Raw genomic sequence first — 22,602 nt, 5'->3', positions numbered from 1 at the left:
ACCAAATGCATAACTATCATATAAGATACATATCATAAAAATTTAAATTTAAATTTACCTGTTCAAACAGTTGTGGGTAGTCGCGACGCAAATCCTCTTCGCGCTTCCAAGAGATCTCCTCAATGCCTCCTCGGTTCCACTGAACTTTCACCAAGGGAATTACCTTGTTTCTAAGTCTCTTGTCCTCTCTGGCAAGAATGCGAACTGGGACCTCGACAGTAGTCAAATCCTCCTGAAGCTCAATCTCTAGTGAATCCAATACTCGCTGCTGCTCCTCATCATGCAAGTGTTTCTTGAGCATAGAAACATGAAACACACTGTGTATACTAGACATCGATACTGGAAGATCTAGTCTGTATGACACAACTCCAATGCGCTCCAAAATCTGGAATGGTCCAATATATCTCGGCGCAAGCTTCCCCCGTCGTCCGAATCGCTGCACGCCCTTCATAGGCGATACCTTCAACATAACTGAATCCCCCGTCGTCCGAATCGCTGCACGCCCTTCATAGGCGATACCTTCAACATAACTGAATCCCTAACCTGAAACTCCAAGGGTCTTCGCCTCTTATCTGCATAGCTCTTCTGTCGGCTCTGAGCGGCTAGAATCCGCTCCCTGATCAATGCTACCTTCTCGGTAGTCTGCCTCACCAGATCTGGCCCAAGCATCAAGCTGTCCTCTGGCTCTGCCCAACATATCGGCGATCTACAGGGCCTCCCGTACAATGCCTCATATGGTGTCATACCGATCGTCGCTTGCTAACTGTTGTTATAAGCAAATTCTATCAATGGAATGTGATCCTCCCAGCTGCCTTGAAAGTCAATGACACATGCCCGCAACATGTCCTCCAACACCTGATTCACCCTCTCCGTCTGACCATCCATCTGGGGGTGGAATACACTGCTATAAGATGGCCTGCTACCAAATGAGTCATGGAAACTCCTCCAAAAATGTGATGTGAACACCGAACCTCGATCCGATACAATCGTGTCTGGAACTCCATGAAGTCGAACTATCTCACGGATAAATATCCTCGTATATGCCTTGGCAGTATAGGTAGTCCTCACTGGAATGAAATGGGCCGACTTCGTCAACCGGTCCACGATCACCCAAACTGAATCATTCCCCTTCTTCGACTTCGGCAACCCCACAATAAAATCCATGGAAATGTCTGCCCACTTCCACTCTGGAATGGGTAAAGGCTGAAGTGTCCCTACCGGTCTCTGATGCTCTGCCTTTACCTGCTGACAGGTAAAACATCTAGCCACATAGTCTGTAATCTCTCTACGCATACCGCTCCACCAGAAATGTCTCTTCAAGTCTTTGTACATCTTGGTGGTTCCTGGATGCATTGTGTACCGAGTACGGTGTGCCTCATCAAATAACTCTCTCTTCAGCTCTGCACTAGCTGGCATAACCAATCTACCCTTCATCCGTAGACCTCCATCATCTCCAATGGTCCAATCAGTCTTAGGCTCTTTGGAAATCTCCTCCTGTCGGATTTGAATCAAAGAGTCTCCCAACTGAGCTCTGACAACTCTGTCACTCCAAGATGGCTGCACTGTCACAGCTCCCAAAAATGCATTGGTTCCTCCAATCTCGGGTCTAAAATCAAACTGGCTAAGAGTGATAAGATCCCGATGTAGTGAACACCTCAAAGCCGAAATCCGATGTCGACGCTTCCTGCTTAAGGCATCTGCTACGACGTTCGCCTTCCCCGGATGATACTGAATCGCGAACTCGTAGTCCTTGATAAACTCAACCCACCTCCTCTGTCTCTGATTGAGCTCCTACTGAGAAAAGAGGTACTTCAGACTCTGATGGTCCGTGAATAACTCAAACTGCACTCCGTATAAGTAGTGCCTCAATGACTTCAGTGCAAATACCACTGCTGCTAACTCCAAGTCATGAGTGAGATAGTTCTGCTCATGCACCCTCAACTGCCGTGAGATATAGGCTACTACTCTCTGAGTCTGCATCAATACACCTCCTAAGCCTGCCAATGATGCATCTGTATACACAACAAATGTCCTGTCATTGCTCGGAATAATCAGAACCGGCGCTGTAGTCAACTTAGCCTTCAAAACATCAAAGGCCTTCTAGCACTCCATGCTCCATATGAACTGTACACCCTTCTTCGTAAGGTATGTAATCGGCGCCGAAATCTTCAAGAAGTACTGAATGAACTTTCTATAATATCCAGCTAAGCCCAAAAAGCTGCGAATCTCTGTCACCGTCTTCGGTGGCTCCCAATCAAGGACTGCCGTGACCTTAGCCGGGTCCACTGCTATGCCCTCTCTACTGATGACGTGGCCAAGAAATCTGACTTCTGAAAGCCAAAATTCACACTTGCTGAACTTGGCATACAGCTGGTGCTCCTGCAGAGTCCTCAACGCTATCCGTAGATGCTCCTCGTGATCTGCCTCCGATCTCGAGTAAATGAGAATATCATCGATGAAAATAATCACAAACTAATCTAAGAAAGGACGAAAAACCCGGTTCATCAAGTCCATGAATACCGCGGGTGCATTGGTCAACCTAAATGGCATGACCAAGAACTCAAAAGATCCATATCTAGTGAGAAAGGCGGTCTTGGGAATATCCATCTCCCAAACCCGCAACTGATGATAGCCAGAACGAAGATCAATCTTCGAGAAATACTGCGCTCCCTGCAACTGGTCAAACAAGTCATCAATCCTAGGTAGTGGGTACCTGTTTCGGATAGTGACCTTGTTCAACTCTCTATAATCTATGCATAATCTCATACTACCGTCCTTCTTCTTCACGAAGAGGACCGGCGCGCCCCACGGAGAATGACTCCGGCGAATAAAACCCTGAGCTAACAACTCGTCCAACTGGGTCTGAAGCTCCCTCTTCTCAGCTGGTGCCATGCGATAGGGTGCGCGGGATATCAGGGCTATGCCTGGCTGCAACTCAATACAGAACTCTACCTCTCTCACCAGAGGTAATCCAGATATGTCCTGAAAGACATCCCGATACTCTGAGACAACTCTAGTCTCCAATAACCCAGCACCCTGATCCCGTCGCATCACCTCCTCGATGTATGCCAGAAATGACTCCGCAAATCGGTTGCCTTGAGAGGTGGCTACAATCATCTCGGACCCATCGGACGCTCGCAGCTTGACTGTCTTCGCAAAGCAGTCAATACTAATATGATAGGAAGACAACCAATCCATACCAAGGATGACATCGAACTCGGACATATGCAACACTATCAAATCAACTATGAACTCAGACTCGTCTAAACTGACGGTACACCTCCTACAAACGCTCTCCAGAAGCGATACCTTACCTAAAGGGGTGGAAACAGATAAAGGTGTGTCTAGAGGCTGAGCTACGAGCCGGAGTCTAGCCATAAATGCATGCGATATGAAGGAATGCGAAGCTCTCGAATCGAAAAGAATACGGGCGGGAAAGGAATTCACAAAGAACGTACCCTCCACTACTGCTCCGCTAGCTCCATGATCACGGGGAACTACTGCATAAACCCTGCCTATGACTGAAGACTGCTCTGCTACTGGAGATGGAGAATATGGGACAATCTGCCCTTGAGGAATCTCCTGAACTGCTAGAACCTGACCCTCAGTCTTGTACTGCTGTTGATTCGGGCCATATCCCTTCTGAGATCTTGTTGGTGCATTGCGGCACTCTATTGCCTTGTGTCCGACCTTGCGACAGTTAAAACAAGATCCCCGGAACTTGCGCTGCTAATGCGCTCTCTGATCCTACTGGGGTCCCTTCTTATGAGGGCCCTGCTGCCGCTGCTGAGGTTCAGACAAAGGTCTCTTGTTCTTACCCTTGTCTCCGGGGTGCCCTTCCTTGTCCTTCTGAAGCTTAGCCGCCCTATTTTCTTGAGAAATGGCGGTTTCAGCTACTGATGGTGGTGGTGCAATATGATTCACCAAATGCTCTTCTATTGCTGCTATCCTAGAGACTAAGGGAGCCATAAGATCTACTAGGTACTGGGGAGCCTGCTGCGGCTCAGGTAGCATCTGATGTAACTCGGGTGGAGTTTGCTGCGATTTAGCCTGTCCAGGTCTCCGAGTACGTGGCATACCATAGTCTGACATCTGAGCATATAACAAAAGAGTTCATGAGTCAAAATAGATAAGTATATATATACATACATAACGTGTCACCATACGATTTTCACAACGCACAGTATTCATACAAACATTTTACACAAAAAAATAGTTATCAAAAAAAAATTCTCAATTTTTTTTGAGATATACGCATATATCATCCTCACTCGTACTAGGAAATTCTTATCGGACTCTATACATGAATCCTAAGGAACTCTATCCTAGCTCCACGACTCGACACAGAATGATCCTAAGGATACTGGAACTAGAGCTCTGATACCAACTGTGACGCCCCTGGGTTCACACAAGGCTGCAGTCTAAGGTGAAACCAAGAATGTCAAACCTGCCTTGCACCTCACCGTGCAATAACATGTTTCACCATCACAATTAACATCTATCTAGCAGAGTCAACAATAGGTGTAGGTACAAAAGCAAGTAAAAGATAGTGCAAGAAATAACTGATGAAGTGATAGTGATCACATAAATATCTCATCATCCAACATACAAAAATACATAGCCAATGTCTGAATTGATAGTGATCACATAAATATCTCATCATCCAACATACAAAAATACATAGCCAATGTCTGAATAGATAACAGGAATACTCAATAAGTCTCAAGTACAAATGTCTGACAAGAGGAAATAAGGCACATCGCCCTTACAACTTCTAGAATAAGACTCTCAAATACCTAAACAAAAGTCTACTGTGGAACTCCAAAAGAAAATATATCTGAGTAAACAGTTGGAGCTAAAATGCCTCGCCATCAACCTGCGGCTCTCCGGACTCCTGGCTCGTTACCTGAAAGGGGGAGGGACAACGAGCGTGAAAACACTAGCGAGCAACATCACAACCAACCCCAAGGGAACAGAGCTCGTTGTATAAGAAACTATAGATAATACATAATAGATCTAAATTCATTGATCTTACTAAAGAGGATTTTAATATTTAGAAATTTACAACACGAGCATAGGTACGTCGAGCGAAATAATCCAAACAAAGAAACCCTCATGTATATACCTTATATCTCAAATTGTAAATCCCTAAATGCTAAATCCAAAGTCTAATACATAAGTGAATAAATTAAAAAGAAAACAAAACACATCCCTACTTCCAAACATAGTGTCATGTCAAACTCACATGAGTGACATGTCAGAAAACGATTAAGTGTCCAAACATGGACTATATAAATTAAACGTTCAACCCATAGACTACATGAAGTAAACGTCCATCTCATGGACTGAATATAACCGTTGTCCAACGCATGGATCGGACGTGACCGTTGTCCAACGCATGGACCGGATGGTAATGCATATCCAGCACGAGGGTTAAATAGCAATGCATGTCCAACACGAGGACTAAGAGGGAAGGGTGTCCAACACGAGGACAAAAAGGTAATGCTTGTCCAACACGAGGACTTCTATGGATTATAGTCCAACACGAGGACTGTGTAACTGTGAAAAGTATATGCAGACAGATATACATAATCTAAACTCGCACGCATCTTGGTGTACATGTCTAAACTTGTGTCAAAAGTCAACCCACATGTACAGATAAGTCATTAACATGGTAAACTAGGGTCAGGTTATCAAGGTGACCCCGAAAAGCAACTCAAACAGATCAAGAATCTGTAAAACAGCTCATCAGTCGACTGATGTGTCGACCGATGCCATCAGTCGACTCATCAGTCGACTGATCAGGCTCAGGCAACACAGCCTCAGCTCACCAGTCGACTGACCAGTCGACTGAGAAGCTGAGAAAAACAGAATCAGCCCGTCAGTCGACTGATCAGTCGACTGATGGCTAAAAATCTGCCCGTCGGTCAACTGATCAGTCAACCGATAGGCTGCAGAAAACTCTGCACAGGTTGCTATATACACAAAATTCGATCCAAACTCATCCCCATCCATCCCAAGCAAGAAAATACTGATATTAACATGTATGAACTAAAATGAAACAGAAATCCCATATGTGAATACATAAATAAAACCCTAAACATGTGTATTTATGTTTTAAAACATTTTTAAAACAAAACTCATGTTAAATCTCATGTTAAAACAAAACCCATGTTAAATCTCTTATAAACACATTTCAGATCTAGATCTTCTATTCACAAAACGTTGGTGGGTTTTTAAATATTCTGAAATCACATATCTTCCCACTATATGTTATAAAAACTAATTCTTTGTACAAAAATTACATTTTTTGCTCATCAAAACCCATAAAAACTCTTTGAAAACGTTTGGAAAATTAGGGCAAGGTTGGGCGAGATGTTACTCGCCTCTGGGGTGATGAGAAGCTCCTGGATCTGAGATAGAAAGGTCCCCCTTCCCTGCAACGTGAAGATTTCGACGAAATTTCTCCAAGTTCTTCCCCAAATCACCAAGAACAAGGTTAGGGTTTGAGATAGGGGAGAGGGGGCTAGGGTTTTCTCAGTTCTGAAGTTCTAAGGGGTGAATTTGGGTGAGAAATAATATATGTGAACTATTAAACCCGACCCAAACCCGAACCAAAACAAAACAGACCCAAAACCTGAAAAACTGGAAATCAGCGTATCAGTCGACTGATGTGTCGACCGATACAGTCAGTCGACTGATGTGTCGACTGATCTGGAAATTTTTAGTTTTTGTGCATGTTTTACTTATTTGCAAAATCAACGCACAAAACTCTACACCCATACTCTCATATCATCTCAAATAACTTGTTATCATGTATATCAATGACCTCAAGTTATTTATCATAAAAGAATTATTTATTTATTAAAAATTCACATATATTCATATAAAAATTTACGGGGTTCTACAGGTCGCCTGGCATTGAATTTTTCATCGCAATGCGTTGACTGGTATTGACCTAGGGTTACACGTTGATCGGCGTTAACCTAGGGTTTCAGATTGCCCGGCGTTAACTTTTTTCATCGCAACGCGTTGATTGGTGTTGACCTAGGGTTACGCGTTGACCGGTATTAACCTAGGGTTTTTGATCGCCCGACGTTGACTTTTTTATCGCAACATGTTGACTGGCATTGACCTAGGGTTACGCGTTGATCGACGTTAACCTAGGGTTTCGGATCGCCTGGTGTTGACTTTTCATTGTAACACGTTGACTGGAGTTGACCTAGGGTTACGCATTGATCGGTGTTGACCTAGGGTTTCGGATCGCCCGGCATTGACTTTTTTATCGCAACGTGTTGACCTAGGGTTACGCGTTGATCGGCGTTAACCTAGGGTTTTGGATCGCCCGGCGTTGACTTTTTCATCATAACACGTTGACTGGTGTTGACCTAAGGTTACGCGTTGACCATCGTTAACCTAGGGTTTCGGATCACCCAGCGTTGACTTTTTCATCACAACGTGTTGACTGGCGTTGACCTAGGGTTACGCGTTGACCGGCGTTAACCTAGGGTTTCAGATCACCCGGCGTTGACTTTTTCATCGCAACATGTTGCCTGGCATTGACCTAGGGTTACGCATTGACCGGCATTAACCTAGGGTTTTGGATCACTCGGTGTTGACTTTTTATCGCAACGCATTGACTGGTGTTGACCTAGGGTTACGCATTGACTGATGTTAACCTAGAGTTTCGGATCGCCTGACGTTGACTTTTTCATCGCAACGTGTTGACTGGCGTTAACCGGCATTAGCCTAGGGTTTTGGATCGCCTGACGTTGTTTTGTGTTGATTTTCATCATAATAACCAAACACCGACAAAATTAAGCGAAATAGGATCGTGAAAAACACCTGGGGGCTCAACCTGGGCTAAGACACCCATGGGCCGAGACACCTCTAGGTGTCTCGGCCAAGGCCAAGACACCCTTGGGTGTTTCCGCCCATTGGCCGAGACCCCCCCCCCCCCTTTTCTCTTTTTTTTTTATGTTTGTACTTTCATTTCCCTCTTAAACTCCCAAATTTCAAGAAGAGTCATTTTCCCCCTCAATTTCTTCTTCCTCCTCTTATTCAAACTCCATTATTTCTTCTCTTCAAGAACTCTCAACCCATCAAAATTCTTACCTTTAAAAACTCAACTCTTCAAAATAAATTCGGATTTCCTCTCCTCCTCGGTCAAAGTTCTTCTTCTCCCAAGGCTAGGGTTCATCCATCTTCAAGCTCAAGATTTTGAATGGTGCCGTGTTAGTGTTTTAACAACGCGAGTGTTAAATGCACAAACACGGTGATGGTTTGAATGGATTTAATCGATAAGAATTTTGGTGGACTCACCGTCAATTAGCTTGATCAGTAAGGGACTTTATCGTGAAATATTATGAATTGTCAAACACCAGTGGGAGTTTTGTGAGGGAAGATTGATTTATCGAAGTGATCTAATCTCGTCTCAATGAAACTATTCACGAAAGTTGGTGAATTTAATCCCGAAAATGAGATAGATTCCATCATTGAGGACATTCAGAGTCCAAACGGGGATTTTTGGCTTATACCTTTTGTAACTACCGGGTTATCCCTAAGAATACCCCACATAGTATTCTTTCGGGAACTTCCCGTGTCATGGGTTATCCCAAACGTACTAAGGGTAGTACTTTTTTAGGAATTTCTCGTTTATAGGCATCATGAGCCGAGCGCCTTCTTTGGTAATAAGGCGATATGTGCCATTCGAGTAGACTACTCTACTATGAACGGCCCCTCCCATTTGGGTTCAAATTTACCTTTCTTCTTAGAATTAAGGATCATGGGTCGTCGGACCGCTAAGACCAAGTCTCCTTCTTTAAAACTCCGTTGCCGAACTTTTTTATCAAAAGCTCAGGAAATTCTGGCTTGGTAGAACTCAATATGCTACTGAGCTTCCAAGCGCTTCTCGTCAAGTATCTCAAGTTCTTTGAGACGTTTCTGGTGCTGTTCTTCGGTTGTCAACTCTGTTGTGAGAGCGATCCGAAGCGATGGAATTTGGATTTCTAACGAAAGAATGGCTTTACACCCGTATACCAGAGAATATGGGGTCGCTCCTGTCGGCGTGCGGATCGTGGTATGATAGGCCCATATGGCTGCACCAAGCTTATCATCCCAATATTGTTTATTAGTTTTCACGAGTTTTGATAAAAGCTTTATGATAGTCTTGTTAAAGGCCTCTGCCAATCTATTCGCTGTGGGATTGTAGGCTGTCGACGAGACGTCTTGGATTTTAAATTTCTCGCAAAATTTGATAATGGAATTACTGACGAACTGAGGACCGTTGTCGTGTATGATTCTCTTTGGAATGCTATATCGATAGATAATGTGGTTCTTAATGAATGCAACAACGTTGTTCGTTTTCACTTCTTTGAGAGGAATCACTTCAGCCCACTTGGAGAAGTAATCGGTAATTACCAGACTGAATCGATCACCTTTGACTAACGGAGGATTTATAGGACCAACGACATCCATTCCCCAAGTCTCAAAAGGCCATGAGGTAGCCGAAGGATGTAGACGCTCCGGGGGTTGGTGCATATAATTTGCGTGTACCTGACACGCATGACACTTTCGGGCGTATACGACTGCGTCTTTTATCATGGTGGGCTAGAAATATCCCATCCTTTTGATACGGTCGTAAAGTTTGGGGCCAGGTTGGTGTGCACCACAAACCCCTTCGTGTGTCTCCCTAAGGACTTCTTCCGCCTCTTTAGTGGATAAGCAACGTAATAGTAAACCATCATACCCCCGACGATATAGCGTTCGACTCTCTATGTTATAGTAGAATCTTGGTACTCTTCATCGGATTGAGTCTCTTTCCTTCACGTCTTCTGGTAAAATTCCATACAAGATGTAATCAATGATAGGAAAATGCCAATCTCGGGGTTCGAACTCAACTTGAGTTGAATACACTTCTTTAATATCCTCTTCTCTATCGTCTAAATCATAGATTGGTACGAAGAATTAATGAGTTCATACCGTAACGAACTGTTTTGTTTCGGGAGGCTGCGCCAGAGATACCGCTAATGCTGCTAACGCATCCGCGTAGGCGTTCTGTAAGCATGGAATGTATTCAATGAAGAATCCTTCAAACGATTCCGTTATCTCAACGGCCATCCTATGGTATGATATCAAATCTTGTTTTCTGACCTCGTACTCCCCTTGAACTTGTTTAACTACCAGTTGAGAGTCACCGAAAGCTTCAAGGTACTCGACCCCCAGCTCTTTAGCAAAGTCGAGTCCAATAAGTAGCGCGTTATATTCGGCTATGTTATTCGAGCACGGCTCAGTCAGCGAGTAAGCTCGAGGCATCACATGTTTTCCCAAGGAAACTAAGACAACTTCAAATCCGGAAGAAATCTTAGAACATCCAGGAGCACTTGCTACATTAGTTGCTCGAGAAGCACCATCGAAGTACAAACGCCACACCTATTGATGGGAAGTTACGTTGGCTTTGTGGGTTTCATCTGGCAGATCATCGTGCACCTCCGTAGTATCCGTAGTTGGGTTAGCTGACAGGAGATCGCAAATAGCTTGGCCTTTGACCGACTTTTGTTGCTTAAAGTGTAGGTCGTATTGGGATAGAAGCAGGGCCCACTTCGCTAGCCGCCAATTCATGAAAGCGTGCTGCGTCATGAATACTCGGACTGGGTTAACATTGGAAATTATGTAAATAGTCTGTCCGACCACGTAGTACCGCATCTTTTGAATAGCGAATACTAAGGCGAGACACTCCCTTTCAATCATTGGATACCAAGATTCGGCGCCCATAAGGGTCCGGCTCAAGTAATATACTACTTGTTCGTGGCCATTATCGTCGTCTTGTGCAAGTAATGCACTTAACGAGTGGCTTGTCGCCTTGACATAAATCAAGAACAATTTACCTGATTTCGGTACAACGAGCACAGGGGGTCTCGAGAGATATTCTTTAATATTCTCGAACGCTTTTTGACAAGCGTCATCCCATACGAATGACACACCCTTTTTTGTGAGCCTGGAGAATGGTTGACATTTCCCCGAAAGGTTTGAGATGAACCGACGGATATAAGCCAACCGTCCATGTAATCCTCTGAGTTCCTTAAGGTTTCTCGGGGGTTGCAGCTCGTTAATTGCCTTCACTTTATCAGGGTTGATGTGAATACCCTTGGTGGTGACGACGAATCCAAGGAATTTGCCGCTGGATATTCCAAGGAAAGATTTGGTATGATTCATCTTCAATTGATGAGTCCGCATTAGGTCAAACATCATTTTCAAGTCTTTGATGTGATCATTCTTGTCACGACTTTTCACAACTAGATCATCCACATAGCATTCGATAGTCTTCCGGAGATGCTCCTCGAAAATCTTTGACATGGCTCTCTGATATGTGTCACCTGCGTTCTTTAAGCCGAAGGGCATAACTGTGTAACAGAAAACGCCGAGGGGTGTTCTAAACGTGGTATGCTTTTCATCATCTGGATGCATCTTTATCTGATTATAACCGAAAAATTTGTCTATGAAGGACATTCTCTCGAATCCACACATATTATGGATGATAACATCTGTGATGAGAAGAGGAAAATCGTCTTTTGGGCAGGCGGTGTTAAGGTCTCTAAAGTCAATACAAATCCTAATTTTCCCGTTCTTCTTAAGGACCAGGACAATATTGGCAAGTCATTCAGGATATTTCTCCTTCCTGATGAAACCTGAGTCGATAAGATTTTTAACTTCGGACTCGATTGCCTCTATAATTTCTGGACGAAACCGTCTTTGTTGCTGTTTGACAGGTTTGACATCCGGCTTAATATTGAGGCGATGCATTGCCACATTTGGATTGAGCCCTGACATATCCTCATAATTCCAAGCAAAAATATCGATATATTCCCTAATGAGGGTAATTAGCTCTTCTCTCTTATTTGGCGGGAGACTGTCGCTAATGAATATCGGTTTTGGATTATACTCATCACCCATATTCACCTGAATTACTTGATCTTCGGTAGGGGGTTCCCTTTGTTCAAACCTATTATCGTACTACATATTCAGGTGATGAACCCAAGGGTCTTCCCAAGTCGGCATTTGGTCGTCTTCCTCTATTGTGGCAGGGTCGACCGTAGCCATGTTCGACATTAGCCTTTTGAACATTTTTCCAAGATTAGCGTCGGAGTCCCAGGCTGAAGAGTCAGAAGAATATCCGTCTTTACCCTTATTAACAATCTGATCAATGACTTGCCAACAACACTCGTCATCGGATAAGGAGACATAGCCTAAACCTCATCTGTGGCTATAATAGTTATCGGGTTTCCCTTTCGGTACATAGAACATACGATGTGGAACTCGTGGACCTCGACCAAAACAAAGACCCTCTCTGAGTGTGAAGTTATATCCATATATCTCCATGAGATTACATGCTTTTGTGTTATATCTGAATAAATGAGGGGCCGGTTTATCATCATCGTCATCTTCTTCCAAGAAGTGATCTGGTATTGAAAATTCTTTCCCCTTACCGTAGATGATTTCTTTTTCACTTCCTGTCTTCGTAGGAATGACGAGCGTTGTTCCTAATGAATCCTGAACATGTTTCTTCATCATGCAAGACGATTGAAGTGGTACATACAAGTTAGGATCATTGTATAACCCCTTCATGATATTATCGAGACACAATGAGTACTCTAAATCATCATTTATTGCTACTTCTTCGGCAAGTTGCCAACTACAACTACTATCCGATGACTCTCCATCGTCAAGATTGATTACAATGGGTATAATGTCATTAAGTACAAAACCACCATCATAACCAAATTCAACTTCGGTATAAGCTTCTTCTCCACTAGCTGTACCTTAGGCCGGTGGTTCAGTATCAGATTCAGCACCGTAGAGAAGTAAGTCAGTAAAATAATTCTCTAACCCCTTAAATGGTTGCTTATCCACAACCACCGTTTTGACCTCATTATTAGTGTCTACATACTTAAGACATTAATGGAGGGTAGAAGGGACTATAACGTTACTATGGATCCAAGGTGACCTAACAGTAGGTTATAAGAAGTCTCTGCGTCATTCATGTAGCATGTGACTTCCGATTTCAAATCTCTAATGTGGCACTTTATCCGGATTTTACCCAATGGTCTGGACCCACTGGTGTTGAATCCGTAGATCGTAGTGCCCGTGGAGGCTAGCTTACTAGCCGGTATTTCGAGATTGTACATAAATCAGAGCGGTATGATGCTAACAGCGGAACCCGTATCGACTTGGATCCGGTTGACAACGCTGGAGCCAATGTGCCCGGTGAAATACAGGGGGCCGGTCATGCTTTGAATTCTTTGTTTGCATGTCCTCCTTGGTAAAAGAAATACAGGGAAGGTAGTGTGCCATGAGGTTGTAATGCTGCACTGAAGGCTCTGGTTCTTCAGGGGATGGTTTTATCTGAGTCAGGAAAACGTCAGACTTGGCCAAGGCTTCTTGTAATACTTCCCTTGTGTCCTTTGAAAGACGTAGTAGCTCATATAGAGTTATTCTAGCTGGTATATTAGCTAACTGCCACATAATATCGAAGCGCTGTGGAGTGTTCGAGCTCCCTGGTTTGTCTCTCCCAATCCGTTGATTGAATCGAGACTGTTTCGGGTTCTGGTCCTCTTTGTATAACGACTCTTTCTCCTTTAGCTTTTGCTGAGTCTTTTCAAGTGGTGCCAGGGGAATCGTGACCACCCCCATTTTCGCTAATGTCTTGGAGGGAATGGTTTTAGATACCCCCTATTTAGCCAATTGATCGGAAGCACTCGGATACTTGAAATGGTACTCATTTCCACTCCTGGTAGCAAAGAACTCTTGCTCATCTTCGGAGAGTGGGAAAGTAGGAATTCCTTCATCATTTTCTTCTGGAATAGCTGCAACTCCATAACAAGACTTTCCTTTTCCCTTTGACTTCTTCTTAGATGACGACCCAACCCATTGTTCATCTTCGATCAGATCAGGATGGACCCAAAGAATCTTGTCATTTGGGGCTGTGTGTGGCACAAGTCCTTTCTGGCATTGTCTGTGAGGATCGTCGTTAATGGTCTTCACCACTACATTTATCACGAGCTCAGGCTGGAACCAGTTCAAAGGAACAGATCCGAAGCTAATTGATACGACATTTGCACCCACCTTCTTTTCCTTGGCCGATTTCACCGTAAGGACTCCAACATCAATCAACGCTTGGATTTTATCCTTGAGGGCATAACACGCCTTGGTAGGATGATGCACTGCTCTATGGAATATGCAGTATTTCAGGTCATTAACCTTCTTGGCATCTTCCTGATCTTGGATTATGGGTAACTTGATCTTGTTATTCTCCACGGAGTGTTTGAAGAGACCAGGAACCTCGTCCTCCCTAAAAGAATTAACTTTTGGGAATTTTGGTTCGGTAGTCTTTGGTTTTTGTGACCTCTGTTGCCATTGCGATTGTTGAGGCACCTTTTGTGGTTGCTGTTGCTGTTACGGTTGTAATTCGAACGTTTGGTTCGCATCCACCATATTTGCTTGGGCTTTCCCTTTACCTCGAGGAACAAAATTCTGTTTTGGGGTATTAGCCGCCATTTGACCTCTTCCAGCCTTCTTCCTTCTGAGAAAATGTTCGGCTTGTTCTCCTTGCACTTTTAAGTCCTTCCAAGTTTTGGACGGCGCCATTCCCATAGTTTTCAGGATATCTAGCGAAAGGTTGTTGTGACAAGTCTCGAGGATAAAATCTTCACTGACCGGATCTCGACAATTCATTACTTTGTTCCAGAATCTTCTAATGAAGTTCTCCACCAACTCTCCATCCTTCTGTTTCTCATCGAACAACATTCCGATTAAAACTTCGGTATCGTCATCGAAGAAATTTGTAAGAAACATGTCATTAATGTCGTCCCAACTGTTAATACTCCTCGGCTTGAGGCGGTGATACCAATCGAAGGCCGCTCTATGAAGAGTACCCACGAATGACCATACCATTAAAGGTTCATTGCCAGAGATTATCCCCAAATGAGACTTAAAATATATCAAATGCTGGATGGGGGAACCCTTTCTGTTGAATGGTGTGAAGTTAATCAGATTAAACTTTGCTAGGTATGGGATTGACTCCCATTCCCTCGGGTATGGACATGGTATTTCAGACTTCTTTACCTCCTGAGCACTCATCAACGCGTCGATTTTGCTCTCCAAGTCCCTCATCTTCTTATCCTCTCTCATATCTTTCTTCGAGCGATTACGGGGAGAAATGACATGGTCCTCCTTTGTATTGTTGTCATCTGAGGGTCCACCCCCAGCATTGTTATTAACGGGAGGGGTTTCCATATTGTTGTTCTCGTCCGCTTCCTGATCACTGTCAACCTGATTAGGATTATTACGACGGCTGGACTCTCCCTGCTGGTTCGTCAGCGGAGCAATTTGTTGGTTGTGCATATCTCTCATTTGCTGCATAGCCATCTCCATTTCAAATTTAAAATTATCTTTCTACTTGGCTAAAGCATCCTCAAGAATCTTAGCCATTTGCTCGGTACTAATCATGAATGATTAATAAGATTGTCCTGCACTGGATGTCGTATTATCAGAAGCCAACGCCGAGCAAGCATCTGACGTTTCGTCATCCGAGGATCGTGACCTTCTGTGTCTAGGTTTGATAGTACCAGATCGCAGCCAAGTCATGCGCTAAGATACTTCTGCAAAAGGTTTAGGACTGAAGCATCGCACGGATTTGCCTTTGTCGACCATGTTGATAGTAACTCGCGAGAGCTTGTTACTTGTGCCGAGACCCTCTGTGGGGCAGTCTTGGCACAACTACACACTAATAATTCTGCCATGATAAGTTTGGTACACTGGTACTTATCTTTCGAGATTTATTTGTACCCCCAGCCTGATAGTACAACTCATCGACATTACGGTCAGAGCAACCTATCGGCTGTTAGTTTGATTCCTCAGATGAAACGCTATCGTCTATTCGACGCATCTTCTTCTGAATAGGTAGCACTTTATTGGCTTTAGCAGGAGTCACACGTTTGGAATCACACCCGTGTGAGGATGAAATTTTAATGGGCTCCTGGTTTTGTGCAGGCACCCTCACGCGGGTAGTTATGGGAATCAACTTGTTAGGAGGTCGCGTACGACCCCCAATCTGGATGATTGCTCGGGTTCCTTCAACTGTCCTAAGCGTTCCTTAACAGGAGCTTTGCCTTGATCTTCGTGTAAAGGACCCAGGCGATCCTTCAATGGGATTCTAAATTTGGAGAGGTCCACGTCGCCGTAGGGTTTCACCGAAGGTGTAGTGGGAGAAGGAGCGAGATCCGAAGTTGACGAAGGCTGGGGAGCAACGTTGTTTGCTTTTTTCCTTAGGCGTTGATTTGGCCTTTGGCATCTAAATTTGTTTAGATCTCGGCAATCTCTTAACCACCTCTTCCTTTTGCATTTCTTGTGCTTTTCGCATAAGGATCTGGGCATGCGCAAGAAGTACGCGATGCTTCTGAATGCGCTCCTCAAGAGTGGAACAGTTCTGTTTGACACGAACTCATTCGTTAGTAGGTGGTTGGGAGGAGGTTCCCGAAGCTTGCTGTGGAGATGGCTTAGCCACTTGGTGCTTTCTAAACTCCAAATCCGCATAGTAACGGAGTCCGTCCACCTGATCCAAAGCCTTGGCGAATTGGCGCGGGAGGCGTTGGCGTTGCCTTTGACGTGCTCTCCTTGATGGAGTTGGCGCACCTTCAGTAGTTAACTCCTTGATCACGAAGAAGTTCAGATCTGTAGATCTGGTCTCATTAGACACCGGCAGATCGTTGTGAGGTGCGGCTGCAGCAATGGTAGCGGGGAATTCGCCTTCTTGAGTCTTCAGATCTGAAGACCAGCGGATCTTTCGGGCGGAGGAGACCTTCCTGTGCTTGCGAGGAGAGGCAGATCTGGATGAGGAGGAAGAGACATACTCCTCAAATTTCTGTTGGTCGAACTCGTATTCGACCTCTTCAGCCACCAGGATCTTGATCGCTCGTTGCATCACGATAGCTTCGGCAACGAAGTTATTGGCTCCCACTGTGGTCGTCAGCTTGTTTGGGGAGAAAGTTAGTAATTTCATTATTGTATTCATTACAACTTTAAACGTTACAATGAAAAGAAAAAGTTAGTCTTTTATAAGACCCTTACACAATGAAAAAAAAAGTACAACTCTCGTCAAATAGTGCAACAGGTGTTTATCACCGGCTGCTTGCGTGGGATCTTGGCCTGTGATGGGGACGTTAGTATCCATGGACCACCAAACAATCAGATCAGATCTGGAGCTTTGTTGATTCATGAAGCAATTAAGAAACTGAAGCAATTATCTCGGCAACAACGAGATAACCACTCTTCTCGAGATCACCGTAACGGGGCGATCTCAAGGAAAAGAATCGGGCTGCAGATCTATCAAACTCTCATTCTTTATGCCAAAGAATTCGCTAAAGTCTCCTCCTCCCCTCTGAAATTCATGCTCCTTCAGTCTTCAATTCATCAGGGCTTCACCAACGCTCGTGAATTCCAGATCTAAAAAAATGAAGGCCCTGGGGTTGTATTTATAGGCTTCAGGAGCCCTGTGTTCGGATAAGGACGATCGATTCACTCTTATCTTCAGTTATAACCACTTAACCATGTTCTTGGATGATATTCTATTAGTTGAAATAAATCCAGGTAGTTAACGATCGGAAAACAGCTTTAAACTGCCAAAATTTAGTTTTTCGGGTCTGCGGACACCCGTGGGTGTCTCGGCCAAGCCTTGGCCGAGACACTTCTTGGTGTCTTGGCCAACTTTGGCATGAACTTTGATTCGCGCGTTCTATCCGTTTCTACCATATCTTCATCGTATGAACCTGGAATTGTGTGGTTCAAGATGCGTTAGAAAGCTAACGAGGATATCTACAAGCTCCCATAATTGAATTATATATTGAATAAATAGGATAGGAGGGGACTTCACCTTTCGTAAGCGACGCGGGGCTCCTGATTAGTTCGTGTTTTTATTATTCCGAAGTTTCGTTGCTCCGAATGGTCCGTCGACTCACTTCATGTATTTGTCATTGTCACATGAGCTTCTGTGACTTGAAAAGCAATGTTCATCGTATTCTCTCTATCTCGAGCCATGTGTGGGGACCTATAGGCAATTTTCGACGCCTACAACACAGTTTAAGCTCTTAAAGTGTTGGAGTGTGGAGGAGTAGTTTATCCTCATATACTCATTGGAGTTTTAGGGAGAAATTTAACCTTATATACCTATCAGAGGTTCAAGGAGAAGTAGTTTATACTCGTATACTCATCGGAGTGAAAAGAGCAAGCTAAGAATGCATCGGACGCTTGCCAGGTTGAGTCCTTTGTGCAAGATTTGATTATAGGACCATCCGTTGGTACCGATATGACTATAATCTCAAAGGCTACCGAACATCTCAAGGACTTCTAAAATGCATTCAAGGCTCCTTCTGAAATGGAATTCATCAAATCCTCGAATCTAATGATTGTGCAGACTTTGACTGGACTTGAGGCTACCCCGGATGCTCAAGTCAAGAGACCAACTGATGAAGCTAGTGTGTCAGTGACTATTAAATCTGAATAGCCTTCCACAACTAAAGAGGTTGATTTAGCAGTGTTATGGAGGAGGAGGTTACCAAGGCTTTGACTACCACCACAGACTCCATAAAAGCTGATTTGAAGGTGGAACTTGCGCGAGTTTTGTGAAGAGAAGCTCCTTGAGCTAGAATAGCGAATCCGTCGCTAGTTGCTTATCTATGCATAATAGGATTGTTGGCAAACTCTCCGCCATCAACAGATTTGATGAACCTTTACCAACTACCGTTAGAATTAGACTAGCATGTAGATTGTCAAAGTCCGTTCTACATGTAACGTTGTGCTGAAAGAATAAACTCTCTTAGACTTAATGCTACAATATTGAATACATAAACATCGTCATTTTTACGGGAATGGACAACTTGGGCGTGTGTTAGAAGTAGGCTTATCTCTAATAAGGGATCAAGATAAAGTCTCCCATGTGTGAAAGACATGGATTCAGGTGCTATTAAGTTAATAATAATAACTGGCTACGATATTGAATATGTAGGCCTCGACATTTTTATGGGAATGGACCACCTGACAGCATGTGTTAGATGTAGACTTATTTCTAATAAGGGATCAAGATAAAGTCCCTTATGCATAAAAGGCATGGATTCAAAGGTTATTAATTTAATAATAATCACTGGCTACGATATTGAATACGTAGACTTTGTTAATTTCACGAGAATGAACCACCCAGCAGCATGTGTTAGATGCAGACTTATCTCTAATAAGGGATCGAGATAAAGTCCCCCATGCATGAAAAGCATGAATTTTTGGTGCTGAAGAGAGAAGGTATTTTCTTATCTCTGGCTTCAACAAGTTGTGTCTTCTCTTGGGGCAAAGACGAACCATGTTTTGTCTTCTCTTGGGGCAAAGACGAAACCGGTGTTGAAGAGGAAGAAGGTATTTTCTTACCTCCCGCTTCAAAAGTTGTACCAAAGGGAAGAAGGTTTTTATTTAATCTCTTACTTTGGCGTTGAAGGGAGAGAATGTATTTTCTTATCTCTCGCTTCAAAAGAAGTTGGCGCTAAAAGGGAAGAAGGTATTTTTTTATCTTCCACTTTAGTGCTGAAGGAAAAGAAGCTATTTTCTTATCTTTCACTTCAAAAGAAACTCAGAGTGGGATCTACACTCCGAGAATCTGGAAAGGAGAAACTAAGAGTGGGATGTCCACTCCGAGATTCATGTTTGAGTTACACCTCGTGGCGTTGGCTTAGAAAAGATATGGATAACCCTAAACTGTCGGAAGGTTTGATTACCAAATTTAAAAGTGGATCTCTCATTCATGGAAGTAATCGAGAGGGGATTTTGACTTTAGCCCTAACTATCTGGAGGCTTGACCAAGTGGGAGTTTGGGATGACCCTAACTATTTAAAGGTTTGGTCGCTCAATTTGAATGGACCTCTCATTCGTAGAAGGAATCGAGAGGGGGTTTTGGCTTTGGCCCTAACTGTCTGGAGGCTTGACCAAAGGAGAGTGGGGTAGTACAAATAACAATGGGAGAGTGTTGATTTGTATAAATCACTTTGGGAGTTTGATGTTAAGTTCTCGACGGTATTTTCCTACATAAACTTAACATGAAGTAGGAGCTTGATAATTATCATGGATCAGCAAAGTGAAATTTCAAGCACCGTGTTAGGATTTCATTAGTGGGAGTGTGAAATGTCTGGACACAGTGGGAGGATGTGTGAGCTTAACCATAAAAGAAGGAAAGAATGTATTTTCTTATCTCTCGCTTTCTTTATGGTTAAAGATTTTTGTTTGGTGGACCCACCATCAATTGATTTTATCAGTGAAGGATTTCTTGGTGGTGAACCGTAAGTCATCGAACAATCAATAGCTATACAATGGGAATTTTGTGAGGGAAGATTGACCAAGTGGAGTCATTAAATCCCATCTCAACATAAGAGTATTGCAAGAGTCACAGCGGGAGGGTTGATCTTGGCTGTTGGAAACAACAAAGGATCAGGGCTGAAGGAAAGATGGTATTTTGTTATCTTTCACTTCACAAGAGAATCTTGGTTATCGAGCAAATATCGATGACCTAGAAGACTTTAAAAATTTTGTTCTAATTAAATTGAAGCCGATGGGATGAGATTCATCTCCAAAGGAACTTAGAGTCAATAGTGGAAGAGTTTTAATCATCTTGGTAATGATTAAATAACCACAGTGGGAGTGTCTTAATCATTTTTTAATGATTAAGAATGAATTATTCAGATGGTTGATTTTCATCTTGAATAATCGGTTGATTTCAGGTTATCCTTAAGAATACCATGTGTAGTATCCTCTAGGAACTTCATGTCGGTGGGTGATACTACCATTGTAGCATTAAATCTAAGAGATTGCTAGAACGGACTTTGACAATCTACATGCTAGAACCGACTTGAGTTCAATACCGGTTGCGTACACCTCTTTGATGTCTAGGGCGTAATCTAGTATGAAGAGTTGGTAAGTTCTCACAGTAACCAACTGTTCTGTCTTGGGAGGCTGGGCCAAAGAGACTGCTAGAATCGCTAGTGCATATGTATAAGCATTCTGGAGGCGCGTGATGTACTCAATGAATAATTCTTTAAATGAGTCTGCTATCTCGACAGCCGCTTGGTGGTATGGGATCAGGTCTTGGTTTTTAACTTTGTACTCTCCTCGAACTTGATTAACTATCAACTGAGAATCAACAAAAGCTTCAAAGTACTCCACCCCTAGCTCTTTAGTGAAACTGAGTCCAATGAGCATCGCATTATACTCAGCCACATTCTTGGAGCATGGCCCAATAAGTGAATAGCCTTGGCGTATTACATTTTTCTCCGGGAAAACTAGGACAACTCTAACTCTTGAAGATATTTTAGAACATCCAGGAGTGCTTACCACATTAGTTGTTCGAGAAGTGCCATCGAAGTACAATTGCCACACCTGCTGGTGAGAGGTAGTATTGACTTTGTGGTTTCATCCGGCAAATCTTCGAATAACTCGGCCTTATCCTTTGTAGGATTAATTGCTAGAAGATCAAAGATAGTCTGTCCTTTTATCGACTTCTGTTGTTTAAAGTGGATGTCGTATTGTGACAGAAGTAACGCCCATCTCGCAAGCCACAAATTCATGGAAGCGGGTTGGGTCATGAATACTCGGATTGAGTTAACACTGGAAATGACATAAATTATCTGCCCAACCAAGTAGTGTTGCATCTTCTGGATTATGGATTCCAGGGTGAGGCACTCCTTTTCACTCATTAGATATCAAGATTCGGCGCCTACCAAAGTTTGGCTCAAATAGTGTACCGCCTTCTCGTGACTATTGTCATCGTCTTGTGTGAGCAAGCACTCAACGAGTGGTTCATCGCCTTGACGTAGATCAGGAATGGTTTGCCCGACTTTTGTATGATGAAAATAGGAGGATTCAACAAATATGCCTTGATATCCTTAAATGCTTTCTGGCAGACCTCATACCAAATGAATGACACACCCTTCTTTGTGAGTTTGGAGACTGGTTAGCATTTTCAGAGAGGTTCGATATAAACCAACATATATAGGCTAGCCATCCTTACAATCCTCTAAGTTCCTTAAGATTTCTCGAAGGTCGTAATTCATGGATCACTTTCACTTTATCCGGGATAATATGGATACCTTTCGTGGTGACAACGAATCCGATGAACTTGACACAAGACATTCCTAGGAAAGACTTGGTGAGGTTCATCTTCAATTGGTGACTCCGCATGAGATCAAATATTGTTCTCAAGTCTTTGATATGATCATTTTTGCTACGGTTTTTCATAATCAAGTCGTCAACATAGCACTCGATGGTTTTTCAGATGTGCTCAAATCTTCGTCATAGCTCGTTGGTATGTAGCACTAGCGTTCTTTAGGCCGAAGGGCATAACCATGTAGTAGAAGATGTCGAGCGGCATCCTAAACGAGGTGTGCTTCTCGTCGTCTGGATACATCTTGATTTGGTTGTACCCTAAGAATCCATCCATGAATCACATTCTCTCAAACCCACACGTGTTGTCGATGATAGCGTTCGTAATGGGAAGAGGGAAGTCGTATTTTGGGAAAG

General features: G+C 43.4%; 1 protein-coding gene across 1 annotated transcript; it reads right to left on the bottom strand.

Annotated features, from left to right (window-relative positions):
- Nucleotides 20,887–21,779, bottom strand: LOC109831211. Its single transcript, XM_020398547.1, has 2 exons — nucleotides 21,418–21,779; nucleotides 20,887–21,268 (listed from the first exon to the last, which is right to left on the bottom strand). Exons 1-2 carry the CDS (start codon nucleotides 21,777–21,779, stop codon nucleotides 20,887–20,889), a joined length of 744 nt encoding a protein of 247 aa, XP_020254136.1.

This window comes from Asparagus officinalis, chromosome 2 (genome assembly GCF_001876935.1).
Source record: "Asparagus officinalis chromosome 2, Aspof.V1, whole genome shotgun sequence".
Taxonomy (NCBI): domain Eukaryota; kingdom Viridiplantae; phylum Streptophyta; class Magnoliopsida; order Asparagales; family Asparagaceae; genus Asparagus; species Asparagus officinalis.
Note: the sequence above shows the minus strand (reverse complement) of the source record. Positions and strands in the feature narration are given on the sequence as shown.